General features: G+C 38.6%; 1 protein-coding gene across 1 annotated transcript in view; it reads left to right on the plus strand.

Annotated features, from left to right (window-relative positions):
• Window positions 1-22284, plus strand: part of LOC114301372 (WD repeat-containing protein 26 homolog) — a 38755-nt gene that overhangs the window by 5035 nt on the left and 11436 nt on the right. Inside the window, exon 3 of the mRNA XM_028246341.2 lies at window positions 1684-1785. Coding sequence (XP_028102142.1) covers window positions 1684-1785 — 102 coding nt within the window. The remainder of the gene's footprint in view (window positions 1-1683; window positions 1786-22284) is intronic.

The raw sequence follows: 22284 nt of genomic DNA on the forward strand, positions 1-22284 counted from the left end.
AATTACCCAACAAAAACATGAAGAGTTGACCAAAGCTGAGGGTATTTGGGATGATCTAAATAAGTATATTTTTGACTTTTTATAAAAAGATGTGCAAAAAAGTAGAGAGATAATGTGATTCAAAAAAGATAAAAAGATAAAAAAAAGTGTGCTAATATAAGGGATGCCAAATAGTGTGATTTCAAGAGATCTTGAGTAGACTCTCTTTGCAATGGAACCAATTTCTAGAACTTGTCTCCTTACATATTTCTTGTCCTCTCCTGGGCTTATGCTGTGATGATGTATTGTACATTTAACTAGACCATATCGTTTATGGTAAATATATTGTTTTATTATTGACTTTTCAAACAAAAGAAGCAATAAAAATACATTTGCTTTTTGTTTTCCTTTGCTAACATTTTAAAGTTTCTAATCTATCCTTTGCAATCACTCCGTGATGAATTCTCATTTTTGAATAATTTGTTGAATTTAAGTTTACCTCTACAATTGAGAGATTATTAGGTGCTTTGTATGCACGGTGTGGCCTATGCCATGTGTTGCTCCATATTGTTTAACATGTGCCCCGGGAACCACTTGAAATCCCTACTACTGGGGCTTCCGGTGTGGCCACCAAACCCATTGATAAGAGTAGCCTGGTGTCACATGCTGCATGGAGTGGAGCACTACCTAGGCTGTGCCTGGGACCAAAGTTTTTAAAGATGAATGTGTAATACAAGGCATTTTACCCTTGGTGAGGCAAGGTGTAAGCATTTTTAATTTTGAAAATTTATATTTAACAATTAAATATTATATTTAAAATTAGTAAAAAAAAAATTTAAAAACTAAGTATAAAGGTGTAAATACTCCTCAAGGCGTTGAACATTTCACTACAGGGAAGAAAACTTGTCCTCATTAAAGGTGAAATCAAAGTTTTAGCTTCATTTGCCAAGTTTCTCACTTGAGCCTTGGTTTTGTGTTTTTTATTGGTTGGTCAATGGTCATGTACTTGATTTTTTTTCATGGAATGTAATTACAAAATAGTTTCTTCTTTTTTATGTTTAAACTGTGTATCAAACTAAGTTTAGCGCTCAAGACAAGCCCTCCATAGGTGTATACATATGCTTATGAGCAAAAGGCATATAAAGCACAAGATGAGGCACACACCTCAGACTGTGATGTGCAAGCCTGTGGAGAGTGTTGCGTAAAAGTCAAAGCCTTGATGAACCCCTAAGGGTTAGCCTAGTGGTGTAGGCTTGGGACTTAGGAGTTTGCTCCTCTCTAAGTCTTAAGTTCAAAATCTCTTAGGTGCTATCAATTCTTGTGTTGGGCCAGTTCATACAGAGCTTTGCTTTGGCTTTAAATAGGTCCCCTACTAGTGGACGGTGGGATTGGTCTCCCAGGGATTAGGTGGGATTGGTTTCCCAGGGATTAGTCGAGGTGCGCGCAAGCTGGCCCGGACACCCTGAGTTATCAAAAAAAAAAAAAAAAAAAGTCAAAGCCTCGATGCATTTTGCCTTGGCCTCGCTTGGAGGCAAGCCTCAATAAAGCCTTTTAAAACTATGTCTGGGACCACTAAATAACTTCTCCTCTACAAGTACCTATTTAATGATCTTCATATACACTGAAGGGAGCTCACACTTGATTTAAACATTTTTAGTAATCATTCGAAATTAAAAAAATTTCTTGTGTATCTTAATGGAACAGGTATTGCATGCACATGAGGATGAAGTATGGTTTTTGCAATTCTCTCATAATGGAAAATATTTGGCATCATCATCCAAAGATCGATCAGCCATTATATGGGAGGTAAAATTTCCTTTGAGTTTTTGATTTTTGATCACTGGCATAAAGTAGTTTGTTCACTACTCTTTGTGTGCACATGAGCGCTCTTACATGCAAGCATATGTCCAAGTAAAATTACTTGGAAGCTCCCTGAATAGGATAAATACAATACTAGACCAAACAAACAATTTTAATTAATAGAATATGACATACTCCAATGATATTATACAACTTAATGCAGTCCAAACATTTGTCATACTCCTATGATATCATAGAACTTGATGCACTCCAATGATATTATACAATTAAATGTACTCCAATGTTAAAACCTTTGTCATCTTATAAGTGAGTTATATATATTCTTAAATTTCATTGTCTTTGATCATCTATTGAATGTTTTCTCCTTGTTTTCTTTTTGGGCTAATTACTGGTACCTCTCCCTTGAGGTATCTGACAATTATAGGATCCTCCCTTGTGGTTTGTAAAATTACACTGATCCATTTACTTTTGCTAACAATATACACCTATCTCCCCCTCTGTTATCTAGCCGTTAGAGATAATGACGACAATTTCTTATTTCAACAATTTTTTGTATGTAAATTCCAAAGTTACCCTTATTCCCAAACACCCCAAAAATGTTATCCTTACAACCAAACACTCACCTTCTCTTCTTCTCTCCTCTTTTCCTCTTCCCCCCCACGCAACAGCAGCAGCACCTCCTCTTCCTCTGCAACACCACTACCACCGCCCCCCTTTCTTTCTCTTTAATAGTAACACCACCACCTCCTCCCTCTCACCCACGACACCGCCACCTCTACAATTGCAAAGAATTATCCATTTGAATCCCTCTCTTTTACATTTCCTCAAACATGATATGAGCTTGCTACCCAACCCTTTCTCTATTCCCAAAACCAAAACCACCACCAAAACATCTTCAAATGGCTATAAAATTCCATTCGCATGCACTTCATTAAACTGTTATGTACATAAGCATACATAATATATATATACACAACACTAATGGAAGTAAATTGATAATGGAGGCAAACCCTTTCCAAAAAATTGAATCAGACTGCATTTACACACACATACATTTGTATATGAACAACTATTTTAAATCATTTGTTATTTAATTTGTAATCCAATTAGCTTTCAAAGTGTGGTATATCCAAGATCTTGCAACTCTTTGTTAGAGCTTTGGAGCTTGATGGACACAACTTCTTCTACCTGTAGCATAGCTGCTTCAAAATGATATCCACACTTTTCCTCCCCTTTGGAAACCAGACCCAGTGAATTGGCAGTGGGGTAACGGTATGTTGGATGTGCCAGTGAGGGGTGGCGGCGGCCGGTGATTATGGTGGCAGTGGGGTGGGTTGGTCGTGGTGGTGGCTGTTGGCCAGTGTTTAGTGACTAATGTTTGGCGGACAGTGAGAAAGAAAAAAGAGAGTTTTTTGTTTTTTGGTTATATAGAGAGTGAGTGAGAGAGAGCAATGTCTCTATTAGAGAGAGAGTGAGGATGGTGGATGGTGGTTCAAGGTGTTTGGCTACAGTGATAATAAATCTAATAGGGTTGTTTGGTTATGTCGATAAATAAAGAGGTAACTGAAATTGGATTTTGTAGAAGGGTAAATAGTAAGTTTTCAATTCCCATTTCCTACCAGCACCAAACAATTTTGGCAGGGAATTTAGTGTAATTTCATAAACCACTTCTCAAAAAATTGAGTTTTTTTATTTTTCGTGTTTTTTGTTTTTACTAATTTTTTTTTTAATATTTTATGCTTTTTTTATTTTTTATTTTTTAGATTCACTTAATCTAGATATACTTAAAAAATATAATATTTGTGAAAAAATCTTTAAAAACTTCATCAAATACAAAAAAAATACGAAAATTCAGTATATTTTCGTATTTTATTGTTTTCAATGAATATTTTAAAACTTTTTGTACAAATCTTATACTTTTTAAGTATATCTAGATTAAATGGATCTAAAAAGGGGAAAAAAATTGATTATAATATTTTAAAAAATACTAAAAATACAAAAAATACAAATTAAAAACTCAGAAAATTATTTTTGAAAACTCCAAGCCAAACAGAGGGAGCTATAATTTCAAAAACCACAAGGGAGGCACCTGTAATTGTCAGATACCCTGGGGGGGTTCGTGTAATTAGCCCTTTCTTTTTTCCTTTTTCATAAAACATGAAACTGCTCTCCTTGTAAAACTTCTAAATGCCTTATTGTCTGTCTAAGGCTGAAAGATATCAACACGTTGAACCATCAGTATTCAAGAGAGCAATATTGGCTTTGTTGCTTGTGGTCCAGTTGTATAGGGTATTTTGTGCAACCCCATATTATCATTATAGGAAAATAAAGAATAGACTAATCACAAAGGAGTCCATATTTGAGAGCTTAATCAAATTGTTTATTGATTATTAGGATATCTCATATTTTATTATAATTGATAATCTTAAACAATATTTGGTTACTTATGTCACTAATTTATAAACTGAGTAATGAATCAATAGGAAAGGAACATTTGAATAAGGCAACTGTAGCTTGTATATATTCATGTAAATTATACAGCTATATAAATAGGTAGGTAGATAAAATTAAAAGGTCATCTCGTCCCAACTACTCAACCTAGAACCAAACCAAATTAATTTGGTTTGTTGTTACTTAGCCTTGGTCAGTTCAAGACATGCATAGTTGTCAAATCGGGATTCGAATTGTGAATCGAAATGGCTTTGTACCGAATCGTGAATTGAATCAAATCGTGAATCGTAAAGATTCGGTCACTTTTTCTATATTGCTTAGAAAAATATATATACATCCTTGGATGTTAAATATATTTTATAAATATGAAATATTTGGACTTAAATCAATGAAAATGTTGTTTTTAATGATGGTCATGTAGTTTAATAGATTAGAAGTTAACAAAGATTCCTATAGAAAGATCACTATCTTACATTTTTTCTTTTTTTGATGTTTCTTATCAATCATTCTTAATAAAGATAGTAAACAAAAACAAACTCTTATTTTTCAAAGTAACAATAATTTAACAACTATATTGATATTTAGACAATAAGCATACATACTTTTCCAAAATAATAGAATTATTTAGGATCTTTTATTTTAGAAGCCAAAAACATTTTAAAAAGTATAATTGACCTTGCCCATGTAATATTCAACTATATTTCATTTCGTAAAATAGCAATAGATAATTTATGGTGTAAATTACCTTAATCTTAAAGCAGATATATTATGATTTTTAAGGGACAAAAATAAGAAGAAAGGTTAAAAACATGTTGGGTCTGACTGAATTTGATTGGATCTTGTTAAAAACTCCATGATTACTAAAATGACAACAAATCATGTATATGTATTGATATTAAAAGTTATTAGAAGTTGTATTATGTCATTGTCATTACAAAGATGGAGAAAAAAAATAGTTGAAAATATGTCGAACATAATAGTTTCAAGAATTGCATGAATCCTAAAAAGTGAATCAAATCGTGAATCGATTGTGAATCGTGCGATTTACTATAGATGTACTTCTAAAATAGGTTCACTCATAGATTTGTATTGATTTTGCAAAATTGCGAATCGAATCGTGAATCATAAGATTCTAATAATAGAGCATGTGAGTACCAAACCAACCAAATGTGTGACCCTACTTTTGCTATGACAAGGACAATATATTCGGAAGAACAAGGATTCTTGACAATTGTGGGGTTTGTAGCCTTGCTTCTAGGCCTTAAAACCTATTATATTTGTTTAGACATGTAATATACAAGCATCAAATTCTGTCCCACCTTAGGCATGTTGTGTATGAATAGGACTCAGTTTTGTTGAGTTAGGAACATATTTAAGAATGCTATTGTTTTGTTGAGTTAGGAACATATTTAAGATTGCTGTTGCATGGAGAGGTTTGTCATATTTAGTGACAAAACTTTTCTTCCGTATAATGGTTACATGTTCGTGTCACAAGATTGTACTTCTTTTGCCAAGAATTATGGTGGAGCATGGCAGCAGCTTTGAAGGTGTACAAGTGACACGGAAAGGATGCTTCTAATGCTTGTTTTTGTTTGGCATGCCCTAGGTGATGTGAGACCATTTGGAATCTAGAATAATTGCATCTTGGGTCTTGATCAAGTTAGATGTTATGCTTATTAACGTTTTGTTTAGTTCAATAATATTACTTAGAAAATATGAGGAAGAAGAACTCCGAAAATATGAGGAAGAAGGAATATATTTCTGTTATATTCAAAACTTCTTATTTTACAAGACCAAATGACACTCCTTATATAGGAGATATTACAAACATCATTATAACCCATTATATGCCACTTACATATTATATATTACCACTATCTACCACTATCATATTATATACATGTCACTATCTACCACCAACACCACTATCATATTCTATACATGCCACTATCTACCACCAACACCACTATCATATTCTATACATGCCACTATCTACCACCAACACCACTATCATATGCCACTATCTTATTATATGCATTAACACAAATTTCCAGCACTCCCCCTCAAGCTGGTTTGAAGATATCTTCCATAGCCAGCTTGCTAGTCAGCTTATCAAATTGCTTCTTGTGTAGTCCCTTCGTAAGCACATCAGCTAATTGTTCACCTGTTGGAAGGTAGGTCATACAGATTATGCCAGCATTGATTTTCTCCTTGATGAAATGTTTATCCACTTCTATAATGTTTTACATGCATGTTCCTAAATATTTATGGGGTGAAGCAATTTTAACAGCCTCTTATTTGATAAACAGGATGCCTACAAAGGTGTTAACATACCAAACACCTTTCGATTGTCTCAAAACTTTTTTTCCTGACACGAGGTTGTTTTCTGATTTACCCGCCAAAGTTTTTGGATGTACTGCCTATGTTCATGTTCCCTGGAGTTCCTTTCAAATATCTTAAGATCTTATAAACGTCCTCAAAGTGCTCTGCCCCTGGTGAGTGCATGAACTGACTTATCATGCTGACTGCAAAGGCAATATCAGGCCGCGTATGAGACAAGTAAATCAATTTCCCGACAAGTCGCTGATATTGTTCCCTCTCTTTGACTTCTTCAGCCTTAGCAGCTTGTAACTTCAAGTTAGGCTCGATCGGAGTCTCCACCATCTTACAACCAAGCATACCTGTTTCTCCAAGGAGATCAAGAACATATTTTCTCTGATTAACGAATATACCTTCTTTGGATCTTGCAAATTCCATTCCGAGAAAATACTTGAGGGCTCCCAGATCCTTAATGTGAAATTCTTTTGCGAGTTTCTCTTTGAGGGCTGCTAACTCTGCTTCATCATTACCAGTTAAAATGATGTCATCAACATAAACAATCAAAATTGCAATTTTACTGTTTTTTGAATGTTTATAAAATATTGTGTGATCTGCTTGACTCTGCGAGAAGCCACAACTGATAACTGCCTTCCCAAAGCGTTCAAACCACGCTCTTGGTGATTGTTTGAGTCCGTATAATGACTTGTTCAATCTGCATACTCTGTCGCTTCCAAGTCTCTGCTCAAATCCCGGCGGTAGGCTCATGAACACCTCCTCTTCAAGATCACCATTGAGAAATGCATTTTTAATGTCAAGTTGATGTAGAGGCCAATCTGAATTTACTGCAAGAGATAACAGTACTCTGATGGAATTTATTTTAGCAACAGGAGCAAACGTCTCCTGATAATCGATCCCATAAGTTTGAGTGAAGCCTTTAGCCACCAGTCTCGCCTTGTATCTCTCAACGCTTCCATCTGCGTTACATTTTATCGTAAACACCCATTTACACCCAACTGTTTTCTTGTCTTTGGGTAGATCAACTATCTCCCAAGTACCACTTCTCCTTAAAGCATTCATCTCCTCCATGACTGCTAATTTCCAATTCGGATCATCCAATACTTCCTGTATATTCCTTGGAACAAACAAGTGTGAAATCCTAGATGTGAAAGCTCTGATACCAACTTGCATGTAAAACATTATAGCACGTGCTATTTCAAGTAGATGTTTATTTTTTCGTTCTGCAATGCCATTTTGTTGAGGGGTATCCCGACATGTAGATTGATGAAAAATCTCATTTTTTTCCAAAAACTCACCCAACTGCTCATTGAAATATTCTGTTCCATTATCAGAATGTAAAATACCAATTTTGGTTTGAAATTGGTTTTCAATCATATTGTAAAAATTTGTGAATAAATTTTTCGCGTCAGATTTTTTATTCATCAAATAAATCCAACATAAGCGGGTATGGTCATCAATAAATGTAACAAACCATTTTTTACCAGAAAGAGTAGTGATTTTAGAAGGGCCCCAAACATCACTATGAATCAAATAAAAAGGTTTGGAAGCCTGGTAAGGTTTTGACAAATAAGTAGAGCGATGAAATTTTGCAAAAATGCAACTTTCACAATGAGAAGAAGAACAATCAATCCCTTTAAATAATTTTGGAAATAAATGTTTCAGATAAAGAAAACTAGGATGTCCTAGCCTATAGTGCCATAGCATTATTTTTTCTCGAACAGAGATTGAACTAGTACTATTAAAGCTCTGAGCTTTTTTATTACTAACAGGTACTTCATCAAAGTAGTAAAGACCTTCAAGCATCCTAGCACGCCCAATCATCATCCCCGAGTTTTGGTCCTGAAATTCACAATGGGATTCAAAAAATGTAACACGACAATTAGAATCCTTAGATAGTTTACTGACAGACAAAAGGTTACAGGCTAAGTTGGGGACGTGAAGAACAGCATTGAGATTAATTTTCTCAGTTAGTTTAATAAATCCTTTTCCTGCAATAGGTGAAAAACTACCATCGGCTATTCTGATTTTGTTATGACCAGAACAAGGGAAATAGGTACTAAATAAATGGGAAAAACTAGTCATGTGATCGGAGGCACCGGAATCTATGATCCACGGAGAGAAGTTTAGGCAAGAGAAGGCTTTAGGATTTCTACCTGTTTGTGCCAACAAAACACTAGGAGTACCGGATGAGGAGTTGGATTTTATCAGCTTTAAGAGTTGATCAATCTGCTCTTTGTTGAAGGGACCTGAATCGGCTTCATTAGCGGTAGGAAAGCCACGATTCTTCTCTCCTTGTTTGCTGCTTTTCCAGTTGACAGGTTTGCCATGGATCTTCCAACACGTTTCGCGTGTATGGTGAGGCTTGTTGCAAAAATCACACCAGACCCGTGGCTTATCATCAAACCTGCGCTGGTAATTTGCAGCCTTGTTGGCCGCAGCATCGCTAATTAAAGCAGAAATTTCAATTGATTCACCAGTACCTTTTTTCTTAAGCATGACGCTCCTTCGGCTCTCTTCCCTTCTGACTTCGGCAAATACTTCGCCAATGGATGGGAGAGGAGGTCTGCCAATAATTCTTCCTCGCACTTCATCGAACTCAATGTTGAGGCCGGCAAGAAACTTGTAAATACGGCTGTCTTCCACAGTTTTCTTGTGGTGGTTGCAGTCGTCAACCGATTTCCATTCGTATGTGTTGAAGATGTCAAGATCCTGCCACAACCTTTTTAACGAATTGAAATATTTGGTGACGGAATCATCTCCTTGACGAATCTCTTCCAACTTCAAAGTTAATTCGAAAACTTGAGATTGATTTCCTAGGTCAGAATACATCTGACTAACATTATCCCACAATTCTTGTGCAGTAGGATAGCACATGTAATTAGAGCTTATATCCTCCTCCATGGAATTGACCAACCATGTCATAACCATAGAGTTTTCAGCGTCCCAACTGTCGAACAGCGGATCATTAACAGCAGGAGCCTTCTTGTCACCAGTGATGTAACCGATCTTTCCTTGCCCACGGATATACATCCGGACAGATTGTGACCAGCGGAGAAAATTATCACCATTTAGGCGGATGGTGGTGATTTGGACAGAGTGAGAGTTGGACGTTTTCACCGGAATGGCAGCGGCAGGGGTTGAAGTGGTTTCGGACGTGACTTCCGACATTGCTATGACGGTTTTAGGGCTGCTGTGTTTTTTGTAGCTCTGATACCAACTTAGAAAATATGAGGAAGAAGAACTCCGAAAATATGAGGAAGAAGGAATATATATCTGTTATATTCAAAACTTCTTATTTTACAAGACCAAATGACACTCCTTATATAGGAGATATTACAAACATCATTATAACCCATTATATGCCACTTACATATTATATATTACCACTATCTACCACTATCATATTATATACATGCCACTATCTACCACCAACACCACTATTATATTCTATACATGCCACTATCTACCACCAACGCCACTATCATATTCTATACATGCCACTATCTACCACTAACACCACTATCATATGCCACTATCTTATTATATGCATTAACACAAATTTCCAGCAATATTTTTTTGTCATTATTTGACATTAGGGCTATTTTTGTAATTTTTAGATTTTCTAGGCATAGGTTGTGTTGGCCACCCATGCAAAGTCCAATCTATTGAGGGTTATTATTTTTGTTTAAATTACTGCATAATTCAAATATTTAGTGGAGTGGTGAGAATGCTTTGGCCTGGAGGCTAGAGGGTTTTCAATGGGAAATTTTTTTAGTATGCTATTTCTAGCAAGATTTGTGTGATGATGCTGTTCCTTTTTGTATTTGGAAAGTTATTTGGAGAAACATGGCTCCCTCTCTCTAAGATGGTGGTGGTGGTTGTTTGTTTGTTTGTTTGTTTGTTTTTTTTTGCCACAGGGATGACCATTGGTTCAATGTTAAAACCGTAGCCTAATAACCTTGAGGCTATGAGTTCAAGTCTCAGGGCAACCACTTTGTGCACTATGCCAAAGGTTAGGTGTGTACCTAATCTTTCCTCTCCCAAACACATTAATGTGTACTATTTGGGTGTTGTTTTAGTCATCTTTGCTCTATAGACTATTTTCACTGTAGACAACCTTAGGGACAATGTTTTAAAATTTAGACTGTTGAGCAAATTGGTAAAGGGACCAGGTTAAGGGTCACTAGTTCAACTGTTGGGTCAAATGGAATTGCATCGTGATGTCATAATGACATAATAAATATATTAAAAACTATAACTAAATATTAATATTAAGAATTTATTTTTACTTCAATAATTTCAAACTTTGTATGTATTACTTGATTTTTGATATAAAAAATAGTATTGATTTGTAATTGTGAGAAAGAAATGAATAAATAAAAAATGCTAACCAACTAAACTCATTAAATGGGATCGGTTACATGAATCCTTCTTCTCCACGCGGTTCTATCAAATGTCATTTCGTTGGTCAAATTAAGTAGATCCATATATCTATTTACAACACTAGCTAATGTTAATCCAGGCCTACCCGGTCCCCTAACACTTCCATCTACCGTAACTGCATCACATTTCTTCACTACTGTCTCTATTGATCTCTATTGAATATGACCAAACCATCTCAATCGATTCTCTCTCAATTTATCTTCTATCAGTGCTACTCCTACCCATTTCCGAATACACTCCTTCCTAATTCTGTCTTGTCTAGTTTTGCCATACATCCACTTTAGCATTCTCATCTCAGTAATACTCATTTTATCTACATGTTGTTTCTTGGTTGCTCGACACTTCGTCCCATACAACATCACTGGTCTAATAGTCGTTCTATAGAACTTACCTCTTAGTCTAGTGGGTATTCGTTTATTGCACAGTACCCCAGACGCACTTCTCCACTTAAGCCATCTCGCCTTAATCCTATGCGCCACATCCACATCCACATCCACATCCACATCAATCTCCCCCGCCGTTGTGATAATCGACCCTAAATAATGAAAATGTTCACTCTTAGGCAATTCTTGGTTCTCAATCTTCACTTCACTTCTCCTCAACTTTCATTGTTACTGTTATTAAATTTACACTCCATGTACTCTGTCTTAGTTTTGCTTATCCGGAATCCTTTAGATTTAAGTGCTTTTCTCTAAATCTCCAACTTTGTGTTAACTCATTCTCTAGTCTCATCCACTAACATGATATTATCTGCAAAAAGCATATACCATGGCACATCATCTTGAATATTTTTTGTCAATTCATCCATAACTAATGCAAAAAAATGAGGACTTAAGGTAGATCCCTAGTATAACCCTACAATGATAGGAAATTCATTTGTCTCTCTAGCCGGCGATCTAATAGTGGTCACCACCCCTTCATACGTGTCCCTAATCGCATCAATGTGACTTTTTGTCACCCCTTTCTTCTCTAACACCCACCATATTATATCTCAAGATACTTTATCACATGTTTTCTCAAGATCGATAAACACCATATGAATGTCTCTTTTCTTCTCTCTATACTTTTCTATTACTCTCCTCAACAGATAGATCGCTTCCATTGTTGACCTGCCAGACATAAACCCAAATTGATTCGCTGACACCTCTGTTATATCTCGTAATCGGTATTCCATCACCTAATATTTAAGAAATGGAAAGCCTGTCCAAGCGGTGGGAGCCTTTGGCCTTCATGTGCTAGGTGGCTGGTTCGACTCTGTGGAAAGCTATTGCACATGGACTCTTCAGTTTGCCTTAAAGTACCCGTGTCCACTAGATATGACAACACTTGTACCCAATTTAAACACTTAGATCCTCCAACTTTTTATAATGTTTGAAGATTAAGAAACTCATATTTGCTAGAAAGTAAACATTTTAACCTCTAACATTGATGTGAGATAGATTGCATGAAGGCATGCACCTGTTCCCAATAGTTGTACCTGAGTCTATGTAACATAGCTGGAAAGTGAACTACACAGAACTTTTTGAAGAAGTGCATGGAATTAGCGTGCGGTTCAGGTCAGCCAGTTCAAGCAACCAGCACCAATTTGAACAGGTGACTGATTAAACTGTGGTTCTTGCCAGTTTGATGAAAATAAGCCGGTTTTCAGTTTGAAGTGGGTTTAGGGGTTAGGTTATTCTGGGCTGGAACTGGACTGGTTGACTGGTCAACCGGTTGAACCAGCCAGTCTGGTTCGGTTTCGAAACATTGCTTACGAAGATAAGCAAAGTGATTGTAGATTGGTGTTGCATGTGTAAGCAAGCGGGAGAAGCTGTCAATTACCTTCTTCTTCATTGTCTAATGGAAAGTGAGCTTTGGGATTTGATGTGCTTGATTTTTGGTGTTGTCTGGTTTATGTCGTTCTCAATTGGAGTGCTTCTTGCTTCTTGGAGTTCTTGTTACCCCAAGAGGTGGGAGAATAAGGCATGGCAGTGTGCAGCACATTTGGATAGTTTGGTTGGAGTGTAAGAGTATATATTTTGATGGTATCAAGCTTTCCATTGGTTGAAGGGATCTTTGCTCTTTTCTCTACTTGTTTGGTTGATAGAGGATTTTCCTTTTTTATTTCGTCTTTTCCGCAGTTTATAGGTCAGTTGTACATGCCAGAGGATGTATAGCTCATATGTTTTGACATTCTGAGTGTACATGGTTCACCCCCTTTAAGGCGGTTTGTTTTGTTTAATGAAATTTTGCATATAAAAAAGAATGTAAAATTAGAGAGAGCATGCTTCTGTCTTCCTGAGCTACTCCATTTTGCTAATCTCTTGTAAGGTTGAAGAGGACTACACTGCGAGTAGTGGAGGTTCTTAATTATGTACTAGGGAATTTGCACCAGTGGGTTTTTTGTGCATTTTACTAGTCAAGTGGTGACATTGCATGTAATTTTGAGAAAGTTATGTGAGATGCTCAAGAAAATTAGTTTAAGTAGTGATAAAAATGCAATTGTTGAAACTTAAGATCTAGGGGTGTCAATCTCAATTGACAATAGTTCTGTATGAAAAGTCAATAAATATGAGAATTACCTAGAGTTATGACTAGTGACAACCAAACTACTGACACTGACAGTGTATGTTGAGCTAACTTTTTATTCTTTGGCAGTCTTTTTCTTGGGGTAAGCAAGCCGTGTATAAAAGAAAGAAAATATTATGACTAGCGACAAACAAACTACTAACACTGACACTGTATGTTGTGCTTACTTTTTATTCTCTGGCAGTCTTTTTTTGGGGTAAGCTAGTGGTGTATAAAAGCAGTGTTTTAAAAGGCGTGCTTAGGCGTGAGGCACACTGAGACGCACCTGAGGCGCCTCAGACAGCTTAAGGCGAGGCGTAGTAGAAAAGGCACATTTGAGGCACTTGAGGCGCGCGCCTTAGGCTTAGGCTTAGGCTTAGGCTTAGGCGCACGCCTTATGCGCTTCATTTAAATTGTTGCTCCATCCTTATTCTTTGTGTGTGTAACCATATGGAATTACAACCCCTTTAATATAAAATATAAACACATGCTTTGAACCCCAATTTTTATATCAAAAAAAAGCTCTAGGCATTAAGCAAAAGCTCTGGGATTGCAAGATGGATATATGGCTGTGGGATTTCTTTCAATGTAGTAAATTACAACAGTTTCGGGCCAATGATTGAAGCTATCAGGCAATTTGGTTCCGATTTAAAATTAAAACCACTAAGGTATTATATGGTGCAAGTTCCTTATCTAAAAAAGAAATAAATCACGTTAATAAATTAATAAAGAAAGATAAACAGTGTAGGGCATAGTAAAATTTAATGTTATTTTTAACCTTGGGGGTGATGGCCCATTGGGTAACAAACAACCAAGTCATATTTTGAATCGCGATCTCATTGTGGTTTCTTGGATTTAGTAATTTTTTGGTGTACTTTTAATCATGAGGAGATACAATGATCGTGTGTTTGATTTGAAGATTGAGCAGAAGGTAATTATTGTTCACGTTGATGAGAGATCACATAGGGAGGTAGTGGAAATCATAGAAAGGAATAGGCATCGCAGTTTCACATTGAAACTTGATCTGGGAGGGGTTTTCTGGGCATCACAGGTTCTTAAAGATGCTGGAACCATGATTGCAATGAGGCAGTTCTTCAGAAAGTATACGAATAGCTCGGCTGTTTTCTGTCTTCAGTGTTATTCAAATAGGAGAGGTGAGTTTGTGGAGCTATCCAAGTGGGTTGTTGGGATAAGGACATCAAACATTATCATCCCAGCAGGAGTCAATCGACAGGGGTGGAAGGATGTGGCTGGGTTACTTGAAACAATTCTATTTGGAACAAGGCAGAACAACCGTGCTAGAGGAGTAGAAGGTAAGAAGGTAGGTAATGGGACAAGGAATTTGGCCATGGTAAAGGATCCTCGCAATGATGTTCGGTCGAATGGGGCCAATAAGGAGGATGACACAAAGGAATCGAGTAAGCAAATGAAAACAGGGGCAAACAGAGGATGGTCGTATGCGGAGGTTCTCAAGCTTCCCTCATCGAGTTCGCTAAAAGATGGTTCTGCGCTAGTGCTCCATCAAGCGGTGGTGTGTGAGAGAGCAGATTTCTTTATTGGGTGGGAGCAAATTGAGAAGGAATTATGTAAATCTTACAAGATATCTATCAAGCTTCGCCCCTTTTAGTTGAATCGAGCTCTGTTTTTCACCAAGACCGAGGATATGGCTGCGTTCTATGGGGATAAAGGGTGGCAGTTTTTTGATAAGGGTATTGCAGTATTGTTGGAGAGGTGGTCAGAAGAGAAGCATGTGAGATCTACTGTGATTACTTCGTATGGAGGCTGGATTGCTATTTGTGATTTACCGTTTAATCTATGGAATATCAAGATTTTCGAACAAATTGGGGAAAAATGTGGAGGGCTCTTAGAAGTGGACAACAAAACCAAGAATTTTGAAAATCATTTTGAAGCAAGGTTGAAGGTGAGAGGATCAGTTTCTGGGTTTTTACCATCATCTATGGAGATCTCGACGGCCCAAGGACCAATCACTGTGCGAGTAAAGGCGATATCGAAGTCCTTTAGACGAAGGGAGGGTCATCGGCAATGGGATTGCAATGGGATTTACGGCGAGAGGTTCCATCGAAGACTGGCGCCGGAGGTGGGGGAGATGAAGAGACTGAGGGGACAGTTGGGACACGTGGATGTCTGGTTCCCAAGGAAGTTGGGGTTGACGAAGGGACTCTTCTATTCGATAGAGAGAATGTCAACAAAGAGGGGAGGTCAAGCGTTGGGCATGATCGTATTGAACATGGGCCTATTGTTCTGGGCTCCTTATCTCGAAAGGCTAATTTCGGTGAAGATGGGCTGTTGGCTGAACTCCGGCCCAGGTCAGTTTTGGGCCTTTCTCTTGCACCACTTGCAGACCAAGTTTATGAAGATGAGAGTTTTAATTTGGGCCTTATTAGTACTCGTCATTCGGGTCAGGGAGGGAACCTTGGGGGTGATGGCCCATTAGGTAACAAACAACCAAGTCATATTTTGAATCGCGATGGGCTGAAATCAGACCAAATGGGTATTTCTATTCATGGTTTGGATCTAGGGCTTTGTCGGGTAAAGGAGACGACGGGTGTTCTCGATGGGGTGAACGATTGTATACAGACAGCGACCTAGGTGGATGAAGGTAACGACAGTTGGCGACAGAAGGATGAGGAGGTTGGGGCTGATCAGGTTCTGACTCTGCTGGTTGGGTTAACCCCAAATGAAATTCAATTGGGTTTGGCCGATGTGGTCGATCGTTCCACAGGCCAGCTTCTTCAGATTGAGCGACCCATTGATGTTAATGGTTTGGCTGAAGGTGAGGATGTAGCAATCGAATTTTTTCTGGTGTTGACAGAATGATTCATGAAGTGGAAAGGGGCATTTGCGATCCACAAGGGGTGCTCTAAGCATTGGAAGAATATGGCTCTCAAGACAGTTCTAATGAATCTCTGGGTACGAATGAGGAAGCTGATAATTATTCGGAGGAGGAGAGGGTTGATGATTTTGATTTGAATCTCAATTGGCTATACCATGAAGAGGAGGTACCAGTTTCTTCTTGTATTAAGCTCACTGGGGGATCCGAGGGTGAGGCTGTCTTCAATTCTTGTGAACAGGTTGGCGACTCTATTGATAGGGACAACATGAATTCTTCACTTCATCCTCATCTTCAAAGTTCTCATTCTGTGTCAGTTAGGGGGGGGAAGGGGGGGGGGGAGGGGGAGTCAGTGTTGGGCCCTTGTTCCTTACAAGCTGCCAGAATGGATTATAACAAGAATGATAATTTGTCTCTGTTACATGAGAATAGGAACTCTACCGGTGGCAATTTGAACCCACAGCTGAATAACATGGATATTGATAGGACTAATCTTTTGAGAGAGGAATCTCCTAATCATAGGCTTCAAAGGAACACTGTTAGTGGCAACGATGGTGCTGAGTCTAAAATGTGGTTGAGGGAAATGAGTAAGTATGTGTCTTTTCCTTCAAAGGAGGATGATGTGCCTCACTTTGCACAGTTGCTTGAGACTCTTGGGTTGGCATTGGTCAGAAATACTGGGAAGAAGTCTCGGGCTAAGAGGGTGGGGATTCCATCTGGGGGGATGGAAGTCAAAGAGGTTCGGGGCTAAGGAAAGGGATGAGGGAATTAAGAAACCTCAAAAGTGGCATCAATTATGAGGGGCGGGGAGAAGAGGCAAGGGGTGATGATGGTTCCCGATGAAGATCTTTAGTTGGAATGTTCGAGGACAGTAGTTAAAGGGGTTTTGAAAATTCAACAACCAGACATAGTTATATTTCAAGAGACAGTGTGAGGAGTGTGATAGGTTTTTTATTAGAAGTGCTTGGGGGACTCGATTTAGGAGATGGGTTGTATTGCCTTCTGGGTGGAGATCAGGGGGAATTTTGATTATGTGGGATGAGAGAGTTGTAGCGGAATGTGAGGTAGTTGTTGGGGTATTTTCTTTGTCTATTAGGTTTAGGAATAGGGATAATAAGGAATGGCGGTTGTCAGGGGTGTATGGTCCTAATAGATCAGGGGATCGACGGGAGTGGTGGGATTATTTGGGCTTTGTTCTCCTTATTGGTGTGTGGGTGGCGATTTTAATGTGGTTAGGCAAGTTTCGGAAAAACTAAATGGGGTTTCAACAAATAGGAGTATACGGGACTTTGATTCTTTAATCAGGGAGTGTGAGTTGATTGATCTTCCTTTGAGTAATGCGCGATTCCCATGGTCTAATCTGCAGGAAAATCGGGTGTGTTGTAGGTTGGATAGGTTTCTTCATACTTTGGGGTGGGAGGAGTTGTTTCAGGATGTAAGGCAAGAGGTAGGGTCCAGAGTGGTGTCAGATCATTGTCCTGTGATTCTAGAGAGTTGTCATTTTAAATGGGGTCCAACCCCATTCAGGTTCGAGAATATGTGGTTGGAAAATTGAGCTTTCAAGGCATTCTTTAAGGAATGGTGGGAAAATGCTCGTGTCCATGAGTGGGAGGGTTTTAAGTTTATGCGAAGGTTGAGAGGAGTCAAGGAAAATCTTAAAGTTTGGGAACGTGAAGTTTTTGGGGATATGGGTGAGATGAAAGCAGAATTAGTTCGGGAGATTGGGGAGTTAGATGTGAAGGAGGCCGGGGAGGGTTTATCTCAAACGTTAAGGTATAGGAGGTCAATGCTAAGAATGAAGTTGGAGGAGATCATTTTTAGGGAGCAAATTTTTTGGGGTCAGAGAGCTAAGTTGAAATGGGCTAGAGAGGGTGATACCAATTCTAGATTTTATCATAGAGTTGCGTCGGGAAAGCGGAAGAGTTTTATTAAAAATTTGGAAGTGGCTTCTGGTGAAGTTGTGTGTAAGGAGGAGCTGATTGTTGAGTAAATTTTTAATTTTTATTCAAATTTATATTCTGATGGGTGTGTGGATCGTCCAGGGATTGAAGGTAGGGGTGAGCATGGTCCGGATTGGAGTAAAACCAGGACCAATCCGTTATCTACAGATCCTGAAAAATTGGAACCAATCCAATCCGTTTAAATCATGGAACCAATCTGAACCAATCCATTTAAACACGGATTTGATCGGTTTAGGACTACGGATTTACATAATTAAATAACAAAAAATATATATACAACACTTTAATTTCATAAAAATATAAATATAGCACCATATTAGTTTCATAATAGCAACATGTCTTTTTGTAATAGCGACAAACTGTTCTAGAATTTAAACAACTACAAGAAAACTAGTTCCACTATAAGTATTTAGACCAATACAAATTAACACTAAAAATTAGCAAACAAAAGTAATAAAAGAAGATACTGTACAAGTTTAGGTTTGGATTTAAGTTTTATATGAAATAAGAGAAAATACTATGCAGGAGGGTGTATAATAAAAATATAGACTATTTATATACGGTCCGGATCGGTTCCAATCCGGAACCATGGGGTTCAATCCGGAACCAATCCGTGAACTACGGATTTTTAATTTTTCAATCCGGAACCGAACCACGGATTCCAAAAGCCAATCCAAACCTACTGGATTGGACTGGACTGGATCGGATTACAGATTTCACGGATTTCTTGCTCAGCCCTAATTGAAGGTATTAATTGGGTCCCTGTGGATCTAGCGTCTGTTAGTTGGCTAGAAAGACCCTTCGACGAAGATGAGGTGAGACAGGCTGTATTTGAGTGCGACAGAGACAAGGCTCCAGGCCCAGATGGTTTTTCAATGGCATTATTTCAAGATTGTTGGGAAATTGTAAAAAGGGATCTTATGAGGGTATTTAGCGAGTTCTTTGAAAGTGGGCAGGTTAATTTGTGCAGCAATGCATCCTTCATTTGTCTAATTTCCAAGAAGGAGATGTCGATCAAGATTGGGGATTTTAGACCCATTAGCTTGGTCACATCCTCTTTATAAGATTTTAGCTTAAGTGCTTTCTAGAAGACTAAGAGTTGTCCTGGGGGGTACAATTTCTTCAGCACAAGGTGCGTTCGTGCAGGGTCGGCAGATTTTGGATGTAATCTTAATGGCAAACAAGGTTGTGGAGGAGTATAGGGGACTACGTAAGGAGGGTATTGTATTTAAGGTAGATTTTGAGAAGGCATATGACCATTTTGATTGGGGCTTTGTGGATTTTGTTTTGGAAAGGAAGGGGTTTGGTGTTAGATGGAGGAAGTGGATTTGGGGGTGCTTGTCGTCATGCAACATGGCAATCATTGTGAATGGCAAGGCGGGGGATTTTTTCCAAGCATCTAGGGGTCTAAGACAGGGTGATCCTTTATCACCATTTTTGTTTATTTTAGTTGCTGATGTGTTGGGTAAGATTATTGATTTAGCTAAGGACAATGGTGTCATTGAGGGGTTTGTGGTGGGAAGGGATAGGATAGGTGTTACTCACTTACAATTTGCGGATGATACTATTTTTTTCTCTTCTAAGGAGGAAAGTAAGGTGGGGAGTTTGCTGAAGATTCTGAGAATTTTTGAAATAGTGTCGGGCCTCAAGGTCAATCTTAGCAAAAGCAGTGTAGTGGGTGTTAATTTGGATGATAGTCATGTGCATAGGGTGGCAGCTATGTTGGGATGTTCAATTGATTCTCTTTCCCTCAAATGTCTAGGGCTTCCGTTGGGAGGAGATCCTAGATTGGTGTCTTTTTGGGAAACTGTTCTTGTCAAAATTAGGAAAAGATTGGAGGGATGGAAGCGAGCTTTGTTGTCTAAGGGAGGGAGGTACACGTTGGTATAATCCGTATTAGGATCTGTTCCTATTTATTTCCTGGCCCTTTTCAAAATTCCGGTTAGTGTTAAGTGTTAGGGGTAGTTTGGTCTTTATGTATTATTCTTATTAGTATAAGTAGTTGTGTGTAAGGGGGAAACCCTAAGTTTTTTGAATCAATAATCTACCGTAGTTTTCTCTTGTTCTATTTCTTCTTCTTATTCTTCTTCTTCTTTTCCTCATCTATACATTTAACATGGTATTAGAGCACTATCTTCCTCCTTGAAGATTGTTCGCCCCATATTGTTCCTGGTACGTCTGTTATAGCCACAAAAAAAAAAAAAAAAAATTATAGTATGCTCGAAATTTAATGGGTAATCACCCTATAATCTCATTTTGATTGTTTGGTCATTATTGATTGAATTTTCTAATTTTTTTGATTTTTCGTCAAAATTGGGTGATTTTTCAAAAATCACTTTTTGACCCTCTTTTTTCTGGTTTTGTCCCTTCTTCTCCTATCCTTGGGAGCCGACTGGAACCCTAGAGGGGTTTGTTGTCCCTGGTTTGATGTATTTTGGCCCTATCTTGGATTTTTATCGCTGTTCAGATGCTCCGCTTCGGTTTTTTGACTTGTAGTTGATTTGGTTGCTCTGTTCTGGGCTTCTTTTGGACTGTTTTAGCCTTAGAAGGTGTTTGGTGTGCTGGTTGGGTGATTTGTGAACTTGTTTGATATCTGGCTTGTGTTTTTTGCACCCTCTTTTCTCATCTCATGGCTGACAGCTTGGGTCAGGACTCTAAGGGCAAAGAGGAGAGTGGACTGAGTTGTGGTCTGACTCTTAGTGATAGTCCTTCTCTTCAGATTAGTCCGGTCAAACTTAATGGTCTTAATTACTTGATTTGGTCCCGCTCCTGTAGTCTTGCGATTGCTGCCCGACGTTTGACTGGCTATATTACTGGTAGTAGTACCCAGCCACCTACTGAGGATAGTACTTTATCTGCTCAATGGATTTCTGAGAATGCTTTAGTTATGACCTGGCTCATCAATTCTATGGAGCCTACCATTAGTCGGACTTTTCTCTTGATGGATACTGCTCACAAGATCTGGATAGCTGCCGCCTCTCAAATGTATTCTTAACAAGGGAATGATGCACAGGCTTATGAATTGTGTAAGACGATTAGGGGTTTGGATCAGAAGGATCGCTCTCTGGCAGTCTACTATGCTGAGTTGAGTGGTTTGTGGCAAGAGCTAGATTTTTACCAGAGTTTCCAGCCAGTTTGCTCCAAGGATGCCACTATGTTTCAGCAGGCTGTGGAGAAGGAGCGGGTGTATGACTTTCTTGCTGGTCTGAATTTGGAGTATGATCAGATACGGGTTCAGGTGTTGGGTCGCTCTCCGTTTCCTACATTGCGTGAGGCTTATGCCCTGGTTCAGCAGGAGGAGAGTCGTCGTAGTGCTATGGTGCATGCTCATGTTCTGGATCGGTCAGCGATGGTTGTCGGCCCCAAGTCACGTGATACTCCACCTTTTCTGCCTCCAGGTGGTGGTAAGGGTCCATTGGTTGATCGGGACCGGTTGAAGTGTGAGTATTGTGGGAAAGATAGACATGATAAAGAACACTGTTGGAAGTTGCATGGCCGCCCTACTCGAGGCCGTGGTCGTGGTCGTGGTCGTGGTGTTCGTCCTCAAGCACATGTTTCTGAGACTACTGCTAGTGCCTCGAATGATGCTAGTTCTATTTCCCCGAATGAGCTTCACACTCTCAGACGTTTGATGGCTCGACTTGATTCTTCATCTGCCTTAACTCCTTCCTCTTCTGCCTCTTCCAACTTTGCTCATACAGGTATTTCTGCTAGTGCCCTCAGTGCTTCTTCGTCGTCTCCTTGGATCATTGATTCCGGTGCTACTGATCACATGACGGGTACTTCTAGTTTTTTCCATTCTTATTCACCTAGTTCTGGGCGAGATAAGGTTAGAGTGGTTGATGGCATTTTATCTTCTATCTCCGGCAAGGGTTCTGTTCGTTGCACCTCTTT

This window comes from Camellia sinensis, chromosome 11, assembly GCF_055761805.1.
Source record: "Camellia sinensis isolate YWXY chromosome 11, ASM5576180v1, whole genome shotgun sequence".
Taxonomy (NCBI): Eukaryota; Viridiplantae; Streptophyta; class Magnoliopsida; order Ericales; family Theaceae; genus Camellia; species Camellia sinensis.